A 22,108-nucleotide genomic window follows, 5' to 3' on the forward strand; every position below is an offset into this window, starting at 1 on the left:
GACTTCTAACTTTTGCCTGAATCATTAGTAAGCTTAGTGGTACATATTTTTAAAATTTGATCTTCTATCCTCAGCATCAACAACTTTTCCATTTTGTGGATGGGCCCTTGTTGCTTTGTCAATATCGTAGACTGCACACTTGCTGAACCTTTCACTGCTTCACATTTTTTTTTTCCTTTAAAATTGTGGAGACCGTCGAATGGGACAACTGTATCTAATTGGACAGCTGTATCTATCAATCTATATCTCTGATGCCTGTTCCAATTGGAACTCCCTAAAAGGCAACAAAGTCTCCATAACTAAAAAGAACTCCATTGCCGTTTCTTAACCTTTAGTGCCTCACCCTTTACAGGCCACTGGCAGAGGGCAAGTCTAGCACAATGTTTGCAGAGGCTCCTAATGTCCTAATGACTACTACTATCCAATGTTCCTACCTACTATTTCTTCCTAATAATCCTGCCTACTACTTCTATTTACTGCTCCTACCATTTTGCCAAAAGGCAGGGTCAGTGCACAGTGCTCACCACAGGAAAAACTAGAGTGAAGAATGAGCTGCGTGAGTCAAGTGTTGTCAAGTGTTATGTATGACAAGGAGAGATTTTATGTTGTGGACATAATGCCAATAGTCTACATGTCAGTGAGGTAGAAACAAAAGACAGCTACCTGGGTGAGAAGGGTGCAACTTGACAACCACTAAAGTGCTGGCTCACTAAGCAGATATCACCAACCCTTTTGATACCCAGACAGGTAGTACTGTTAATATACCTCCCAGGTTGTTAGCTGTTTAGCTGTAAATTATCTTTTTATTCAAAATCCACAGGTATTATTTTCTATAGATCTCTTGGTAGGTACTTTCCTAATCAATGATCTAATAATTACTTACATATTTTGAGACATGATAAAATCTTCCCTTGCCTATCCCAGAGTCCCAAAGAAATATTTTCTGTATGTGTTGTATCATTTTAATTGCTTGGATAATGTTTTGATTGTTATTAGGTATATTATTTCCAGCTCTTTCAAGTCTAATTCATGTTTTGATACCCCACAGTCCTCAACCCCATATTTACATGGACTGGGATGTCAAAATATAGCATAATTTGCTACTGCACAAACTTTTTTAGTCCCTATTTTGTGCTATATTGTGACCCTAGACTATTTCTTTCTCCCCTATCTCCAGTAAGTATTTTCATTTTTCCACAAATATATAATCTTTTACCATCAAACTTTTACAAAAATACATATACTAAAAAAGAAAGGTTTTGTGGAATTCAAATTTTGCTTAAACCAACTTGGACTCTGGAGATAAAGAATTCTCAGCTGTAATGGGAATTTTGAGAGGGTAAACTAATCAAAACCTGATTAGGGACAGTACTCCAACTTACATGAATCACAGCTCTCTCTCTGGTTTTAAGTTGGCACTGGGTTTAGAAATGGATTCCTGTCTGCACATCCCATAGTGTATCAGCTGACTTCTGCAGTTGTTTCATTTCTGCTTCTGTGAGTGTCTGCTTGATGACATGAGTGACGCCATTCTCACCCAACACAACAGGCAGACTCAGGAACACATCCTTATCAACACCATGGTAACCCTGGCATGAAATATGAAGTTATATATAATGTAATGTAATATTCTAGATACCTATCCTTAGTGCTAAGCCATATGCTGTAGCCAATCTACATTATACCTCTTGAAATAAATAGAAATATATCCAGTATATCAAATGTATCATCAATATTGAATTATTACTTTAACAGTGAAATTACTGTTTGTTTGAAATCACAAAACAAAAAATTACTGCATATGAAGAAAAAAAAAAACATACCATAATGAGTTTATTTTCACAAACCCCTTACAAATTCAAATGAGAAAAAATTTAGAACTAAGCATTTCAAACTTTCTTCCTTATTATTTATACAATCATTCCCTATAAAAGCTGAAAATTTTCTTGTTTCAAATATGTTGTTGAGGGAAATCATCATAACATCAAAAACTGTATAGTTCGAAAGGGTGGGATAAAGTAAAGCAGACTACATGCATAACCAAAGGGAAAATTACATTCTCTTTAGATGAGAAAGAATTCCTACATAATTCCTTAACTTGGTTCTACCTCCCATGAAAAACATTTAGATTTTGCTCTCACTTGCCACTGGAAGCAGTACCATACAAAGTGTGTTATTTCTGCAATCAATGATCCTTGTCTTTACATCCACACACTTTGACATTCCACAAAGCATCTCTATCAACCCTATCATATGCCTTCTCCAGATCCATAAATGCTACATACAAATCTATCTGTTTTTCTAAGTATTTCTCAAATATATTCCTCAAAGCAAACACTTGATCCACAATTCCTCTACCGCTTCTGAAACCACACAGCTCTTCCCCAATCTGATGCTCTGTACATGCCTTCACCAACTCAATCAATACCCTCCCATATAATTTCACAGGAATACTCAACAAACTTTTGCCTCTGTAGTTTGAACACTCACCTTTATCCCCTTTGCCTTTGTTCAAAGGCATTATGCAAGCATTCTGCCAATCCTCAGGTAGCTCACCATGATCCATACATACATTGCATATCCTTACCAACCAATCAACAACACAGTCACCCCCTTTTTTAATAAATTCCACTGCAGTACCATCCAAACCTGGCGCCTTGCTTGATTTCAACTTCCGCAAAGCTTTCTCTACCTCTTCTTAGTTCACCAAACCATTCTCCCTGACCCTCTCACTTTGCACACTACCCCGACCAAAACATGCTGTATCTGCCACTCTGTCATCAAGCGCATTCAACAAACCTTCAAAGTATTCACTCCATCTCCTCACTTCACCACTACTTGTTATTACCTCCCCTTCAGATGTTCAATTTATTCTCTTATCTTTATTTATTATATATTTATTATACTTTGTCACTGTCTCCCGCGTTATCGAGGTAGCGCAAGGAAACAGATGAAAGAATGGCCCAACCCATCCACATACACATGTATATACATACACATCCACACACAGCACATATACATATCTATACATTTCAATGTATACATATATATACACACACAGACATATACATATATATACATGTACATAATTCATACTGTTTGCCCTTATTCATTCCCGTCGCCACCCCACCACACATGAAATGAAAACCCCCTTCCCCGCATGTGCACGAGGTAGCACTAGGAAAAGACAACAAGGGCCACATTTGTTCACACTCAGTCTCTAGCTGTCATGTATAATGCACCGAAAACACAGCTCCCTTTCCACATCCAGGCCCCACAAAACTTTCCATGGTTTACCCCAGATGCTTCACATGCCCTGGTTCAATCAACTGACAGCACGTCGACCCCGGTATACCACATGGTTCCAATTCACTCTATTCCTTGCACGCCTTTCACCCTCCTGCATGTTCAGGCCCTGATCACTCAAAATCTTTTTCACTCCATCTTTCCACCTCCAATTTGGTCTCCCACTTCTCGTTCCGTCCACCTCTGACACATGTATCCTCTTTGTCAATTTTTCCTCACTCATTCTCTCCATGTGACCAAACCATTTCAAAACACCCTCTCCTGCTCTCTCGACCACACTCTTTTTATTACCACACATCTCTCTTGCCCTTTCATTACTTACTCGATCAAACCACCTCACACCACATATTGTCCTGAAACATCTCATTTCGTGTACATTCACTCTCTTCCACACAACTTATCTATAGCCCATGCCTCGCAACCATATAACATTGTTGGAACCACTACTCCCTCAAACATACCCATTTTTGCTTTCCACGATAATGTTCTCAACTTCCACACATTCTTCAACGCTTCTAGAACTTTTGCCCCCTCCCCTACCCTTTGATTCACTTCCATTTCCATGGTTCCATCCGCTGCCAAATCCATTCCCAGATATCTAAAACACTTCACTTCCTCCAGTTTTTCTCCATTCAAACTTACCTCCCAGTTGACTTGTCCCTCAACCCTACTGTACCTAATAACCTTGCTCTTGTTCACATTTACTCTCAGCTTTCTTCTTTCACACACTTTACCAAACTCAGTCACCAGCTTCTGCAGTTTCTCACCCGAATCAGCCACCAGCACTGTATCATCAGCGGACAACAACTGACCATTTCCCAAGCCCTCTCGTCCACAACAGACTGCATACTTGCCCCTCTTTCTAAGACTCTTGCATTCACCTCCCTAACAACTCCATCCATAAACAAATTAAACAAGCATGGAGATATCACACACCCCTGCCGCAAACCAATATTCACTGATAACCAATCACTTTCCTCTCTTCCTATACGTACACATGCCATACATCCTCAGTAAAAACTTTTCACTGCTTCTAACAACTTACCTCCCACACCATATATTCTTAATACCATCCACAGAGCATCTCTATCAACTCTATCATATGCCTTCTCCAGATCCATAAATGCTACATACAAATCAATTTGCTTTTCTAAGTATTTCTCACATACATTTTTCAAAGAAAACACCTGATCCACTCATCCTCTACCACTTCTAAAACCACACTGATCTTCCCCAATCTGATGCTCTGTACATGCCTTCACCCTCTCAATCAATACCCTCCCAAATAATTTCCCAGGAATACTCAACAAACTTATACCTCTGTAATTTGAGCACTCACTCTTATCCCCTTTGCCTTTGTACAATGGCACTATGCAAGCATTCTGCCAGTCCTCAGGCACCTCACCATGAGTCATACATACATCAAATAACCTTACCAACCAGTCAACAATACAGCCACCCCCTTTTTTAATAAATTCCACTGCAATACCTTCCAAACCTGCTGGCTTTCATCTTCCGCAAAGCTTTTACTACCTATTCTCTGTTTACCAAATCATTCTTCCTAACCCTCTCACTTTGCACACAACCTCGACAAAAACACTCTATATCTGCCACTCTATCATCACCAAACACATTTAACAAACCTTCAAAATACTCACTCCATCTCCTTCTTACATCACCACTATTTGTTATGACCTTAGCCCCCTTCACTGATGTTCCCATTTGTTCCCTTGTCTTACACACTTTATTTACCTCCATCCAAAATATCTTTTTATTCTTCCTAAAATTTAATGATACTATCTCACCCCAACTCTCATTTGCCCTCTTTTTTGCCTCTTGCACCTTTCTCTTGACCTCCTGCCTCTTTCTTTTATACATCTCCCAGTCATTTGCATTATTTCCCTGCAAAAATCGTCCAAATGCCTCTCTCTTCTCTTCCACTAATAATCTTACTTCTTCATCCCACCACTCACTACCCTTTTCTAATCTGCCCACCTCCCACGCTTCTCATGCCACAAGCATCTTTTGCACAAGCCATCACTGATTCCCTAAATATATCCCATTCCTCCCCCACTCCCCTTACCTCCTTTGTTCTCACCTTTTTCCATTCTATACTCAGTCTCTCTTGGTACTTCCTCATACAAGTCTCCTTCCCAAGCTCACTTACTTTAACCACTCTCTTCATCCCAACATTCTCTCTTCTTTTCTGAAAACCTCTACAAATCTTCACCTTCGCCTCCACAAGATAATGATCAGACATTCCTCCAGTTGCACCTCTCAGCACATTAACATCCAAAAGTCTCTCTTTCGCGCGCCTATCAATTAACACATAATCCAATAACGCTCTCTGGCCATCTCTCCTACTTTTTAAACCAGATATTCCCAATCACCAGTACTTTTTCAGCACATAAATCTACAAGCTCTTTACCATTTCCATTTACATCACTGAGCACCCCATGTATACCAATTATTCCCTCAACTGCCACATTACTCACCTTTGCATTCAAATCACCCATCACTATAACCCGGTCTCGTGCATCAAAACTACTAACACACTCACTCAGCTGCTCCCAAAAGACTTGCCTCTCATGATCTTTCTTCTCATGCCCAGGTGCATATGAACCAACAATCACCCATCTCTCTCCATCCATTTTCAGTTTTACCCATATCAATCTAGAGTTTACTTTCTTACACTCTATCACATACTCCCACCACTCCTGTTTCAGGAGTAGTGCTACTCCTTCCCTTGCTCTTGTCCTCTCAGTAACCCCTGACTTTACTCCCAAGACATTCCTAAACCACTCTTCCCCTTTACCCTTGAGCTTCATTTCACTCAGAGCCAAAACATCCAGGTTCCTTTCCTCAAACATACTACCTATCTCTCCTTTTTTCTCATCTTGGTTACATCCACACACATTTAGGCACCCCAATCTGAGCCTTCGAGGAGGATGAGCACTCCCTGCATGACTCCTTCTTCTATTTCCCCATTTACAAAGTTAAAATACAAAGAGTTAAAATCTTACACACATTATTTACCTCCTTCCAAAACATCTTTTTATTCTCCCTAGAATTTAATGATAATCTCTCACTCCAACTCCCATTTGCCCTCTTTTTCACCTCTTGCACCTTTCTCTTGACCTCCTGCCACTTTCTCTTATACATCTCCCAATCATTTGCACTACTTCCCTGCAGAAGTTGTCCAAACGCCTCTCTCTTCTCTTTCACTAACAACCTTTTTTTTTCATCCCACCACTCACTACCCTTTCTTATCTGCCCACCTCCCACCTTTCTCATGCCAAGTGCATATTTTGTGCAAGCCATCACTGCTTCCCTAAATGCATCCCATTCCTCACCCACTCCCCTCACATCATTTGCTCTCACCTTTTGCCATTCTGCACTCAATCTCTCCTGGTGCTTCCTCACACAAGTCTCCTTTCCAAGCTCACTTACTCTCACCACTCTCTTCTCCCCAATATTCTCTCTTCTTTTCTGGAAACCTCTACAAATCTTCACCCTCGCCTCCATGAGATAGTGATCAGACATCCCTCCAGCTGCCCCTTTCAGCAAATTAATGCCTAGAAGTCTCTCTTTTACACACCCATCAATTGACACATAATCTAATAATTCCCTTTGACCATCTTTCCTACTCACATATGCATACTTATATATATATATATATATATATATATATATATATATATATATATATATATATATATATATATATATATATATATATCCTTTTAAACCAGGTATTCCCAATCACCAGTCCTTTTTTAGCACACAAATCCACAAGCTCTTCACCATTTCCATTTACAATACTGAACACCCCATGTCTATGAATTATACCCTTAACTGCCACATTACTCACCTTCACAGTTAAATCACCCATCACTAGAGCCAGGTCTCGTGCATCAAAGCCGCTAACATACTCACTCAGCTGCTCCTCAAACACTTGCCTCTCATGATCTTTCTTCTCATGACCAGGTGCATAGGCACCAGTAATCACCCATCTCTCTCCATCCACTTTCAGTTTTACCTACATCAATCCAGAATTTACTTTCTTACACTCTATCACATACTCCCACAACTCCGGCTTCAGAAGTAATGCTATTCTTTCTTTAATTCTTGTCCTCTCACCAACCCTTGACTTTACTCCCAAGACTTTCCCAAACTACTCTTCCCCTTTACCCTTGAATTCTGTTTCACTCAGAGCCATAACATCCAGGTTTCTTTACTCAAACATACTACCTATCTCTCCTTTCTACTCATCTTGGTTACATCCACACACATTCAGAAACCCCAGTCTGAGCCTCGAGGAGGATGAGTACTCCTCATTCGACTCCTTCTTCTGTTTTCCTTTTTAGTAATTTAAATACGAGGGGGGATTTCCAGCCCCCTGCTCCCACCCCCTTCCACAATATGCGGGGAATACATGGGAATATTGTTTGAGAAACCATAATTTACAGTTGAAGCAAAACCCATACGATATGGCTCAATAGCTTCCCTTATCTAAAAATTCCCATATTCAGTCAAAACAAGCAAGGTATTCAGCTCCACAAAATTAATCTTTCCTTCAGCTCTGCACATCAATTTATAGCTAATCTAACTCTTACAAAAGTATAGTGTATTATTTTGGGAATATTGTTATCTTGTGGTAATGCTTCAAAACAAGGGAGAACTTGTGTTTACAATAATTCTTGGTAATCACTAGCCCATCATTCTAAAGTACAGTCCAACGCAGTCTTAGAAAAGAAAAATCAGTACCTTCCTCCATGGTAGTGCTTCCAAAGGCAATTGATGCCAACCAATCTATTACTTGATATTAATATTTTGATACTCAAAATGGTAGAGAAGGAGCTTTTATCTGTTTTAAATCACCCACTGTAAGAACTTAAAAGCTAGAACTGTAGCACCTGGGTACAAAGTATTTCAGAGGAAATCTGAAAAAGGGTCATTTTCAAAAGTTTTCTCACTTTAAAAAGTCTGGCCAATGGGAGCTTTATAAAGTAATGCAGAAAAAGAGTACAGGATAAGGTTGAACAAAACAGAATTACTGAAAGGCTAATGAACTCACAAATATAGAACTTAATATATATCCCAGTTCTTTCTTTATGAATTCTGTAACTTAAAAAACACTCACAATGTACTCTAGTTCATATTCTGAAGAGGGAAAAACTACAATACTGTATTCTGAATACATTCAAGAGTGTATATGTATATACTGTAATGACAAGAAATTGTATGAGGTAAAAAAAGTTTAAGCAAATGATTAGCTTGTTTTTAAGCTAGACTCCTATTTTGCCTTCACCTTCACATAAATTTTTTTGGAGCTGTTAAGTTACCCTTGACAAGGGAAAACACATGACTACTTAGGTCACAGTCATGTTTAATGCATGAATGAGGTGTTTAGGTTAAAAGTAATTATTGGTAAGGATGTAGCCACCTTTTACATGTTGCTGTGATGTCGTGCTACTTAGACCTTCACATCTGGCAGACACATACACCAATCTCAGGCACTAAGAGATTGTTGGAAAGTGACCCAACATGTAGAGACTAAGGTGAGCTAGTCAATGAGATGGGAGCAAATAAGAAGTCTTAAAGAGATGCTTTTCACTTTCACTTACTCTCATCCTTATGTAGTCTCAACAAAGTAATCACCTAAGGAGAAGGATGGATTTACAAAGAAAATTAGCTTAACTTATCTTAATAACAGAACAACAGTCATCACTAAATTAGCTCTCTCCCAGGGAGAAATAATTAGGAGACTCTTTTCTTACTATTTAAATATACATAATATTTTTTTTCTAAATATACCAACCACTATATATCATGATCAGCAAATCTAAAAAGTAATCTTTGGCTGTGAAAGTCTCACTCTTGAATATGGACCAATCTATGACTCCCAACAAATCTTTGTTGCTAACTGTCATAGAAAAAGAGGTAAAGAAAAAAATTCAGAACAAAAATGATGGGTCTAATGTTTACTTTGCAATGGACTAGAAAGAGACACTTGTACGTACAGTGTTATCCATGCCAAAGTACTGTCTTTTATCGCTCAATGTATCAATTTTTTTCTTTACCTCTTTTTTTATTAAATATTTAACATCATGAGCTAAGTGATGGTGCTACAAACTTATTTAAAAAATAAGTATAGCCTTAACAGCGGTACAAATAACCATCTCCCTGACAAAACCTTTAGTAAGGCCTATGGGCATGTTAGCCAGGTGGAAAAAATTTCAGCAACATGATGGTAGAGATAGTTGTAAAAGACAATTACAGTTTAATATAATTACATCATTATTTCTTTGAACATTTTTCTTTTCTACCCTCAGGACATACAGTATTAAAGTTACATTCTTTTGCATATATCAAGTGTGACTGTGGCATATGTAATGATGCCTACCACTTCACCTAGAGAAAATCAATATCTGGTGTGAGGGGACTCCATGAAGGTGAAGGCATGTGAAGAAGCCTGCTTAAAAACTATGTTTCTTGGCCAACATATCATCTGCTTAAATACAACAAATCTGGAAAACAAATTTTTGGACTTCCTCATTAAAATTTCTTGCTCATGTCTTCTTAAGAGCATTTGAACACTTATATTAACTTTTAAAAAGCAACAGAAGTTATGTGCAATAACTTGCAAATAAGATGAAAAATGCCTTGTAATCCATTCTTAAAATTTCAGTGCTTATTAATGACAGAATAAATCACTCAAAATTTTTCAGCCTCAGCATCTATCAGTGTTATAAAATTTCCCTTAAAAACCAAATATCGCTTAACTGAATTCCAAGAAAATTCATTCCTCTCACTGGTACTCATAAAGTAAGTCTTGGGATTTTTTTTAATAGTAAAAGAATAATATTGTTTGATGCTTGGTAGGGATATCCTGTTGCTCCTTTGGAGCCTGCTTTGATACCTTAACAAATGAGGACACAGCGAAAATATTTCTCTGGTTCATTAGCAATGACCTGGCAAGGACAGCACATGATGTTCCGATGGCCCACGATGTGTAACCCTTCAGCTTGATCACTTCATAAGCGCTGCAAATAGCAGCCAACAAATGCATAAAAGACAAAGTTACATCTTATACAATTCCTGAATCTTATCATACTATCTTTCATTCTGCCACACCTACCTGAACAGCGACGGAGACTGCATAACAGGAGCGTGTATTCTTCAAAACAGATGATACAAGGGAGGCAACGGAGAGACCAATGGCCCAGGAAGTGTAGCCCTTCAGTTTGATGATCTCATATGCACTGTAACACCACACATTATACAATGCCAAGCATAATCATAGGCTAAATACAATCGCTACCCAGGCTAATTACAATACCAAGTTTCAGTTTTCAGATCTTCAATAGCAATATATGCAGCAATCATTTTCTTGGTGCATTCATGAGATCAATATTACTAAGATATAACTGTCTCATATATCTTTATATGATAGAACTTGATAAACAAATTATTTGTATTTGCATGAAGCTCATTTTTATCATTATCTGTTACACCAGTGAAAGAGAATGTATGTAGAAACCAGTTGCCAAAGTGAAGAATGGCCATTGAAAAGATGGAGAAAAGATAAAATGTTTTATAATGTATTTTACAAAATATATGAAGAGGGGAATAATCAGCTTCCATCAGGCAATAAAGGCCTTCAGCAAAGTAAGCCAAATACCTGGCAAAACAATCATTGAGATATGTAATAAGAAGAACGGGAGGTTCATGGTCACATAAGGAAAATTAGAATGGGAACATAAATACTAGGAGTAGAAGCATGAAAAAACTGGTAAGCAAGAAAGTGATGCAAGGGATATTGCAATACTCTTGCAAAAGTTCTTGGAATCAATTAGGAATAACGCATAAGGAGTAGCCTGAAGATGATTTTACAGACAATTTTCCCCTGAATAAGCAAATATAATATTAACATTCAATCCTTTTGACCCTACATAGAATTCTATGATTAATTGATATTTCATCATAACACAAATAATAAACTAACTGCACTGAATTATCTGTGAGGAAAATGGGGTAATACAGCTTACACATGGAAGCTTATGACATCATAAGTCTTTGAGACACATGCTGGAAATATATATCGAATTTAATGGCCGGTGTTTATCTGTGTTTAAATCTGCATGCTTTTTTTTCTACTTACACCTTCATTTGAACAACTTGTAAAAAGAGGCATAGTCATGAAAGAACATACTAGATATTTTGTCTATCATTTCAATTTGATTTATGGAATGAATTTGGAGGAATTTGCTGTTAAAGAGTAGGTGAGAGTTCTTAATATGTGATGAAAAGAATAAGGCAAAAAAGGACCATCAGAAAGGGGAATTAAAAGACTAAAGCCATAAGGCGTAAAACTTTCTTTGTAACAAGCTGAAAAATATAACTGTAAACAATCGGAGCTTCGAGGTAGTGAAATGACTTAGATGGTCAGAGATTGATGGTGTACTAACACAATTGGATTATGTTCCTAATATAAAGAGAGAATATTTCAAATGTTTCTTTTATGCTATACATACAAAGAACAGAAACATATACATCAAGTCTAGAGGGATGCTGGAGTAAATGTTCAAGCAAAAATGAGTATGAAAAGAAATCAAATACAACATAGAAGGAACAGAGAAGGGGGCCAGGTGAGGGTATTCCCTCAAAGGCCCAGTTCTCTGTTCTTAACGCTACCTCGCTATCGCGGGAAATGGCGAATGGTATGAAAAAAAAAAAAAAAACAAGTAATTATAAAGGGAGTGAGGAGTGCAATATGTGAGATCCGGGAATGATATTCATGTACCAAAGGTCATAAAAGAAAAAACAGAAAACAGTATATATGTACAAAACAAAAGTATCGAGTGAATGTGAATAGGGCAGTGGGTTAATTCATTAAGTGCTGAAAGCATTGTGTGGAAGAGAATTAATTGTAATGAAATGAACTGATGGGCTTTACAAGCAGTGCTTATGTGCGCATCAGATATCTACTACAGTGAAATGGAACAGAGGGATGCTGCTGTATGTAAATGATAATATGGGGATGCTGATACTGTTAACTGAGAAAGAAGAGGAACTTTAATACATCATGAAAGTTACCTGTAAGAGGTAAGGTAATGAGTGAGAGGTCACATTTGCAAAAGGCTGTACCAAGTACCAAAATCAGAAGATCGGAGGGACTAATTTGTCATTGAGGACCTTCCTGCCTCAAAGAAGTCTACCCAATACTGCTCCTACATGAAACACCACCTTGAAACTGCAGGAGCCCTATAAAAGGGACACTGGGATTGCATAATTTAATATATATTGATTTCCTTTTCCTGCATAGAAAGGTAGCACCTGGAACAAAGAATGGCTTCATTTGCTCACATCCACTCTCTAGCTGTAACGTAAAATGCACTAAAACTGAATTTTAACTCCATCCTTCCATCTTGTCTTCAGTTCCCCCATTCTCTTATTCCCTGCACTTCTGACACAGACACCCTCTTAGTCAGCCTCTCATCTCTCATCCTTCCCAAAAGTCAAAGCATTTCAGCATACACCCTTCAGCTCTCTCATACACATTCTTCTTATTACCCTGTCATTCCTTACTTAGTCAACCCTCCTTACACCACATATTGTCCTTATGCATTTCATTTCCAGCACATCCACCCTCTTCTGTACTTTTTCATTTAATGGCCCATGCCTCACATTCATACAACACAATCCACATCCAGGCCCCACAGACCTTTACATGGTTTACCCCAGACACTTCACATGCCCTGGTTCAGTCCATTTTCCTTTCTTTCATACTTGTTCACCATCTCCAGAATTAGTAAGGCTGTGCCAGGAACATGGGAACAAAAGGCCTCGTTTGCTCATATCCATTCTCTAGTTGTCATGAGTAATGCACCAAAAATATAGCCACCTTCCTACAACCAGGCCTCACAGACCTTTCTAAAGTTTTCCCCACTTGTTTCATGTACACTACTTCAGTCCAATGACATCATTTTGCTCCAATACACTCTATCCTGTGGATTCGTCTCACCCTCTTGCATGTTCAGGTCCAAAGCACTTTTTTTTTTTTTTTTTATAGAACTTCAACCTTCCAGCTCCAATTCGGTCTTCCCTTCTCCTTGTCCCCTCCACTTCTGGCATATATATATGGGGATAGGGGAGAAAGAATACTTCCCACATATTCCCTGCGTGTCGTAGAAGGCGACTAAAAGGGAAGGGAGCGGGGGGCTGGAAATCATCCCCTCTCGTTTTTTTTTTTTCTTTTTTTTAATTTTCCAAAAGAAGGAACAGAGAAGAGGGCCAGGTGAGGATATTTCCTCAAAGGCCCAGTCCTCTGTTCTTAACGCTACCTCGCTGTCGCGGGAAATGGCGGATAGTATGGAAAAAAAAAAAAAAAATATATATATATATATATATATATATATATATATATATATATATATATATATATATATATATATATATATATATATATTTTTTTTTTTTTTTTCTTTTTTTTTTTGCTTTGTCGCTGTCTCTTGCGTTTGCAAGGTAGCGCAAGGAAACAGACGAAAGAAATGGCCCAACCCACCCCCATACACATGTATATACATACGTCCACACACGCAAATATACATACCTACACAGGTTTCCATGGTTTACCCCAGACGCTTCACATGCCCTGATTCAATCCACTGACAGCACGTCAACCCCGGTATACCACATCAATCCAATTCACTCTATTCCTTGCCCTCCTTTCACCTTCCTGCATGTTCAGGCCCCGATCACACAAAATCTTTTTCACTCCATCTTTCCACCTCCAATTTGGTCTCCCACTTCTCCTCGTTCCCTCCACCTCCGACACATATATCCTCTTGGTCAATCTTTCTTCACTCATTCTCTCCATGTGCCCAAACCATTTCAAAACACCCTCTTCTGCTCTCTCAACCATGCTCTTTTTATTTCCACACATCTCTCTTACCCTTACGTTACTTACTCGATCAAACCACCTCACACCACACATTGTCCTCAAACATCTCATTTCCAGCACATCCATCCTCCTGCGCACAACTCTATCCATAGCCCACGCCTCGCAACCATACAACATTGTTGGAACCACTATTCCTTCAAACATACCCATTTTTGCTTTCCGAGATAATATTCTCGACTTCCACACATTCTTCAAGGCTCCCAGGATTTTCGCCCCCTCCCCCACCCTATGATCCACTTCCGCTTCCATGGTTCCATCCACTGCCAGATCCACTCCCAGATATCTAAAACACTTTACTTCCTCCAGTTTTTCTCCATTCAAACTTACCTCCCAATTGACTTGATCCTCAACCCTACTGTACCTAATAACCTTGCTCTTATTCACATTTACTCTTAACTTTCTTCTTTCACACACTTTACCAAACTCAGTCACCAGCTTCTGCAGTTTCTCACATGAATCAGCCACCAGTGCTGTATCATCAGCGAACAACAACTGACTCACTTCCCAAGCTCTCTCATCTCCAACAGACTTCATACTTGCCCCTCTTTCCAAAACTCTTACATTCACCTCCCTAACAACCCCATCCATAAACAAATTAAACAACCATGGAGACATCACACACCCCTTCCGCAAACCTACATTCACTGAGAACCAATCACTTTCCTCTCTTCCTACACGTACACATGCCTTACATCCCCGATAAAAACTTTTCACTGCTTCTAACAACTTGCCTCCCACACCATATATTCTTAATACCTTCCACAGAGCATCTCTATCAACTCTATCATATGCCTTCTCCAGATCCATAAATGCTACATACAAATGCATTTGCTTTTCTAAGTATTTCTCACATACATTCTTCAAAGCAAACACCTGATCCACACATCCTCTACCACTTCTGAAACCACACTGCTCTTCCCCAATCTGATGCTCTGTACATGCCTTCACCCTCTCAATCAATACCCTCCCATATAATTTACCAGGAATACTCAACAAACTTATACCTCTGTAATTTTAGCACTCACTCTTATCCCCTTTGCCTTTGTACAATGGCACTGTGCACCCATTCCACCAATCCTCAGGCACCTCACCATGAGTCATACATACATTAAATAACCTTACCAACCAGTCAATAATACAGTCACCCCCTTTTTTAATAAATTCCATTGCAATACCATCCAAACCTGCTGCCTTGCCGGCTTTCATCTTCCGCAAAGCTTTTACTACCTCTTCTCTGTTTACCAAATCATTTTCCCTAACCCTCTCACGTTGCACACCACCTCGACCAAAACACCCTATATCTGCCACTCTATCATCAAACACAGTCAACAAACCTTCAAAATACTCACTCCATCTCCTTCTCACATCACCACTACTTGTTATCACCTCCCCATTTGCGCCCTTCACTGAAGTTCCCATTTGCTCCCTTGTCTTACGCACTTTATTTACCTCCTTCCAGAACATCTTTTTATTCTCCCTAAAATTTAATGATACTCTCTCACCCCAATTTGCCCTCTTTTTCACCTCTTGCACCTTTCTCTTGACCTCCTGTCTCTTTCTTTTATACATCTCCCACTCCATTGCATTTTTTCCCTGCAAAAATCATCCAAATGCCTCTCTCTTCTCTTTCACTAATAATCTTACTTCTTCATCCCACCACTCACTACCCTTTCTAATCAACCCACCTCCCACGCTTCTCATGCCACAAGCATCTTTTGCGCAATCCATCACTGATTCCCTAAATACATCCCATTCCTCCCCCACTCCCCTTACTTCCATATATATATATATATATATATATATATATATATATATATATATATATTTTTTTTTTCAAACTATTCGCCATTTCCCGCGTTAGCGAGGTAGCGTTAAGAACAGAGGACTGGGCCATTGAGGGAATATCCTCACCTGGCCCCCTTCTCTGTTCCTTCTTTTGGAAAATTAAGAGGGGAGGATTTCCAGCCCCCCGCTCCCTCCCCTTTTAGTCGCCTTCTACGACACACAGGGAATACGTGGGAAGTATTCTCCCTCCCCCATCCCCAGGGACAATATATATATATATATATATATATATATATATATATATATATATATATATATATATATATATATAGGGTGGGGGAGGGGGCGAAAATCCTGGGAACCTTGAAGAATGTGTGGAAGTTGAGAACATTATCTCCGAAAGCAAAAATGGGTATGTTTGAAGGAATAGTGGTTCCAACAATGTTGTATGGTTGCGAGGTGTGGGCTATGGATAGAGTTGTGCACAGGAGGGTGGATGTGCTGGAAATGAGATGTTTGAGGACAATATGTGGTGTGAGGTGGTTTGATCGAGTAAGTAATGTAAGGATGAGAGAGATGTGTGGAAATAAAAAGAGCTTGGTTGAGAGAGCAGAAGAGGATGTTTTGAAATTGTTTGGGCACATAAAGAGAATGAGTGAGGAAAGATTGACCAAGAGGATATGTGTCGGAGGTGGAGGGAACGAGGAGAAGTGGGAGACCAAATTGGAGGTGGAAAGATGGAGTGAAAAAGATTTTGAGTGATCAGGGCCTGAACATGCAGGAGGGTGAAAGGCGGGCAAGGAATAGAGTGAATTGGATCGATGTGGTATACCGGGGTCGACGTGCTGTCAGTGGATTGAATCAGGGCATGTGAAGCGTCTGGGGTAAACCATGGAAAGCTGTGTAGGTATGTATATTTGCGTGTGTGGACGTATGTATATACATGTGTATGGGGGTGGGTTTTGCCATTTCTTTTGTCTGTTTCCTTGCGCTACCTCGCAAACGCGGGAGACAGCGATAAAGCAAAAAAAAATATATATATATATATATATATATATATATATATATATATATATATATATTTATTTTTTTTTTTTTTTTATACTTTGTCGCTGTCTCCCGCGTTTGCGAGGTAGCGCAAGGAAACAGATGAAAGAAATGGCCCAACCCCCCCCCCATACACAAGTACATACACACGTCCACACACGCAAATATACATACCTACACAGCTTTCCATGGTTTACCCCGGACGCTTCACATGCCTTGATTCAATCCACTGACAGCACGTCAACCCCTGTATACCACATCGCTCCAATTCACTCTATTCCTTGCCCTTCTTTCACCCTCCTGCATGTTCAGGCCCCGATCACACAAAATCCTTTTCACTCCATCTTTCCACCTCCAATTTGGTCTCCCTCTTCTCCTCGTTCCCTCCACCTCCGACACATATATCCTCTTGGTCAATCTTTCCTCACTCATTCTCTCCATGTGCCCAAACCATTTCAAAACACCCTCTTCTGCTCTCTCAACCACGCTCTTTTTATTTCCAAACATCTCTCTTACCCTTACGTTACTTACTCGATCAAACCACCTCACACCACACATTGTCCTCAAACATCTCATTTCCAGCACATCCATCCTCCTGCGCACAACTCTATCCATAGCCCACGCCTCGCAACCATACAACATTGTTGGAACCACTATTCCTTCAAACATACCCATTTTTGCTTTCCGGGATAATGTTCTCGACTTCCACACATTTTTCAAGGCTCCCAAAATTTTCGCCCCCTCCCCCACCCTATGATCCACTTCCGCTTCCATGGTTCCATCCGCTGACAGATCCACTCCCAGATATCTAAAACACTTCACTTCCTCCAGTTTTTCTCCATTCAAACTCACCTCCCAATTGACTTGACCCTCAACCCTACTGTACCCAATAACCTTGCTCTTATTCACATTTACTCCCAACTTTCTTCTTCCACACACCCCACCAAACTCCGTCACCAGGATCACAATTTTTGCGCGTGATCAAGATATTCCTATGAGTCCACGGGGAAAATGAAACACGAAAAGTTCCCAAGTGCACTTTCGTGTAATAATCACATCATCAGGGGAGACACAAGAGAGAAATATAACAGTCAGTTGATATACATCGAAGAGTCGAAGCTAGGATGCCATTTAGTAAACATGTGATTGTCCATAACATACAACGAGCATTCATAAACTAATCATTTTATAAATCTTATCAACAATACAGTTATCTAATTTGTATAGACCATCACTAATATTAAGATTATAATTCTTTGTGTATTTAATGATAGAAGATTCAATGACATTTCTCTTGGTAATTGAGTTAGAGTTAACAACTGAGATGGCGTTACTCCAGTCAATACAATGATCATAGTTTTTAACATGATTAAACAAGGCATTTGATTCTTGCCCCGTTCTTATACTATATTTATGTTGCTTGAGTCTAACAGAAAGATCCATACCAGTCTGACCAACATAAAATATATCGCAGTTTCCACAAGGAACTTTGTAGATGCAACCAAGAGAATTTTCTGTTGAATTCCTGATTAAAATATTCTTTATAGTATTATTGTTGCTAAAGGCAACATTTACATGAAAGGATTTAAGCAACATGGGAAGCAAAGTGAAATTATTATTAAAAGGGAGAACTAAAAGATTCTTGGTGTCACTGGGAGGTTTGGGCTCAACTCTATAAAATGATTTCTTTGTTAACTTATCAATGAAAGATCTAGGGGTACTTTAACTTACATCCAATAGAATATATCTTCTCAAACTCATCATCAATAAACTCTGGACTGCAAATACGTAATGCCCTAAGGAACATAGCTTGAAATGATGATAATTTAACTCTGTCATGTTGAGATGAGCAATAATGGATATATGAGCATACATTGGTGGGTTTTCTGTACATGCTAACGTTTAAGTTTAGCATATACAGAAAACCCACCAATGTATGCTCATATATCCATTATTACTCATCTCAACATGACAGAGTCAAATTATCATCATTTCAATCTATGTTCCTTAGGGCATTACATATTTGCAGTCCAAAGTTTATAGATGATGAGTTTGAGAAGATATATTCTATTGGATCTAAGTTAAAGTACCCTAGATCTTTCATTGATAAATCCCTTAAGTTAGCAAAGAAATCATTGTATAGATTTGAGCCCAAACCTCCCATTGACACCAAGAATCTTTTAGTTCTCCCTTTTAATGGTAATTTCACTTTGCTTCCCATGATGCTTAAATCCTTTAATGTAAATGTTGAATATCTTAATCAGGAATTCAACAGAAAATTCTCTTGGTTGCATCTATAAAGTTCCTTGTGGAAACTGTGATAAATTTTATGTTGGTCAGACTGGTAAGGATCTTTCTGTTAGACTTAAGCAACATAAATATAGTATAAGAACGGGGCAAGAATCAAATGCCTTGTTTAATCATGTTAAAAACTATGATTATTGTATTGACTGGAGTAATGCCATCTCAGTTGTTAACTCTAACTCTATTACCAAGAGAAATATCATTGAATCTTCTATTATCAAATACACAAAGAATTATAATCTTGATATTAGTGATGGTCTATACAAATTAAATAACTTTATTGTTGATAAGATTTGTAAAATGATAAGTTTATGAACGCTCGTTGTATGTTTTGGACAATCACGTGTTTACCAAATGGCGTCCTAGTTTCGTCTCTACGATGTATATCAACTGACTGTTATATTTCTCTCTTGTGTCTCCCCTGATGATGTGATTATTACACGAAAGTGCACTTGGGAACTTTTCGCATTTCATTTTCCCCGTGGACTCATATGGATGGGCCATTCTCCTAGCGCTACCTCGCTGACGCAGGAAACAGCAATTATGTATAGATAAATACAATTGATAATAATGATAATAATAATAAAGGATGATGCTTGTGGCATGAGAAGAGTGGGAGGTGGGTTGATTAGAAAGGGTAGTGAGTGGTGGGATGAAGAAGTAAGATTATTAGTGAAAGAGAAGAGAGAGGCATTTGGAGGATTTTTGCAGGGAAAAATGCAATTGAGTGGGAGATGTATAAAAGAAAGAGACAGGAGGTCAAGAGAAAGGTGCAAGAGGTGAAAAAGAGGGCAAATGAGAGTTGGGGTGAGAGAGTATCATTAAATTTTAGGGAGAATAAAAAGATGTTCTAGAAAGAGGTAAATAAAGTGCGTAAGACAAGGGAGCAAATGGGAACTTCAGTGAAGGGTGCAAATGGGGAGGTGATAACAAGTAGTGGTGACATGAAAAGGAGATGGAGTGAGTATTTTGAAGGTTTGTGTTTGATGATAGAGTGGCAGATATAGGGTGTTTTGGTCGAGGTGGTGTGCAAAGTGAGAGGGTTAAGGAAAATGATTTGGTAAACAGAGAAGAGGTAGTAAAAGCTTTGCGGAAGATGAAAGCCGGCAAGGCAGCAGGTTTGGATGGTATTGCAGTGGAATTTATCAAAAAAGGGGGTGACTGTATTATTGACTGGTTGGTAAGGTTATTTAATGTATGTATGACTCATGGTGAGGTGCCTGAAGATTGGCGGAATGCGTGCATAGTGCCATTGTACAAAGGCAAAGGGGATAAGAGTGAGTGCTAAAATTTCAGAGGTATAAGTTTGTTGAGTATTCCTGGTAAATTATATGGGAGGGTATTGATTGAGAGGGTGAAGGCATGTACATAGCATTAGATTAGGGAAGAGCAGTGTGGTTTCAGAAGTGGTAGAGGATGTGTGGATCAGGTGTTTGCTTTGAAGAATGTATGTGAGAAATACTTAGAAAAGCAAATGGATTTGTATGTAGCATTTATGGATCTGGAGAAGGCATATGATAGAGTTGATAGAGATGCTCTGTGGAAGGTATTAAGAATATATGGTGTGGGAGGCAAGTTGTTAGAAGCAGTGAAAAGTTTTTATCGAGGATGTAAGGCATGTGTACATGTAGGAAGAGAGGAAAGTGATTGGTTCTCACTGAATGTAGGTTTGCGGCAGGGGTGTGTGATGTCTCCATGGTTGTTTAATTTGTTTATGGATGGGGTTGTTAGGGAGGTGAATGCAAGAGTTTTGGAAAGAGGGGCAAGTATGAAGTCTGTTGTGGATGAGAGAGCTTGGGAAGTGAGTCCGTTGTTGTTCACTGATGATACAGCGCTGGTGGCTGATTCATGTGAGAAACTGCAGAAGCTGGTGACTGAGTTTGGTAAAGTGTGTGAAAGAAGAAAGTTAAGAGTAAATGTGAATAAGAGCAAGGTTATTAGGTACAGTAGGGCTGAGGGTCAAGTCAATTGGGAGGTAAGTTTGAATGGAGAAAAACTGGAGGAAGTAAAGTGTTTTAGATATCTGGGAGTGGATCTGGCAGCGGATGGAACCATGGAAGCGGAAGTGGATCATAGGGTGGGGGAGGGGGCGAAAATCCTGGGAGCCTTGAAGAATGTGTGGAAGTCGAGAATATTATCTCGGAAAGCAAAAATGGGTATGTTTGAAGGAATAGTGGTTCCAACAATGTTATATGGTTGCGAGGCGTGGGCTATGGATAGAGTTGTGCGCAGGAGGGTGGAGGTGCTGGAAATGAGATGTTTGAGGACAATGTGTGGTGTGAGGTGGTTTGATCGAGTCAGTAACGTAAGGGTAAGAGAGATGTGTGGAAATAAAAAGAGCGTGGTTGAGAGAGCAGAAGAGGGTGTTTTGAAATGGTTTGGGCACATGGAGAGAATGAGTGAGGAAAGATTGACCAAGAGGATATATGTGTCGGAGGTGGAGGGAACGAGGAGAAGTGGGAGACCAAATTGGAGGTGGAAAGATGGAGTGAAAAAGATTTTGTGTGATTGGGGCCTGAACATGCAGGAGGGTGAAAGTAGGGCAAGGAATAGAGTGAATTGGATCGATGTGGTATACCGGGGTTGACATGCTGTCAGTGGATTGAATCAGGGCATGTGAAGCGTCTGGGGTAAACAAACCATGGAAAGCTGTGTAGGTATGTATATTTGCGTGTGTGGACGTGTATGTATATACATGTG

At 39.2% G+C, this 22,108-nt stretch overlaps 1 protein-coding gene across 12 annotated transcripts in view; it reads right to left on the bottom strand.

Annotated features, from left to right (window-relative positions):
• Ldh (Lactate dehydrogenase) overlaps positions 1 to 22,108 on the bottom strand; it is a 114,662-nt gene that overhangs the window by 9,787 nt on the left and 82,767 nt on the right. For 9 of the 12 annotated variants that reach the window (XM_071671385.1, XM_071671375.1, XM_071671377.1 and 6 more), the window contains 2 exons: positions 10,448 to 10,571; positions 1,383 to 1,589 (listed from right to left, as the gene is read on the bottom strand). In XM_071671385.1, coding sequence (XP_071527486.1) covers positions 1,425 to 1,589; positions 10,448 to 10,571 — 289 coding nt within the window. In that variant the 3' untranslated portion in view covers positions 1,383 to 1,424. Of the gene's footprint in view, positions 1 to 1,382; positions 1,590 to 10,228; positions 10,353 to 10,447; positions 10,572 to 22,108 lie in introns of all 12 variants that reach the window. The other 3 variants (XM_071671376.1, XM_071671386.1, XM_071671387.1) reach the window with 1 other exon arrangement.

This window comes from Panulirus ornatus, chromosome 16, assembly GCF_036320965.1.
Source record: "Panulirus ornatus isolate Po-2019 chromosome 16, ASM3632096v1, whole genome shotgun sequence".
In the NCBI taxonomy this organism is placed as follows: domain Eukaryota; kingdom Metazoa; phylum Arthropoda; class Malacostraca; order Decapoda; family Palinuridae; genus Panulirus; species Panulirus ornatus.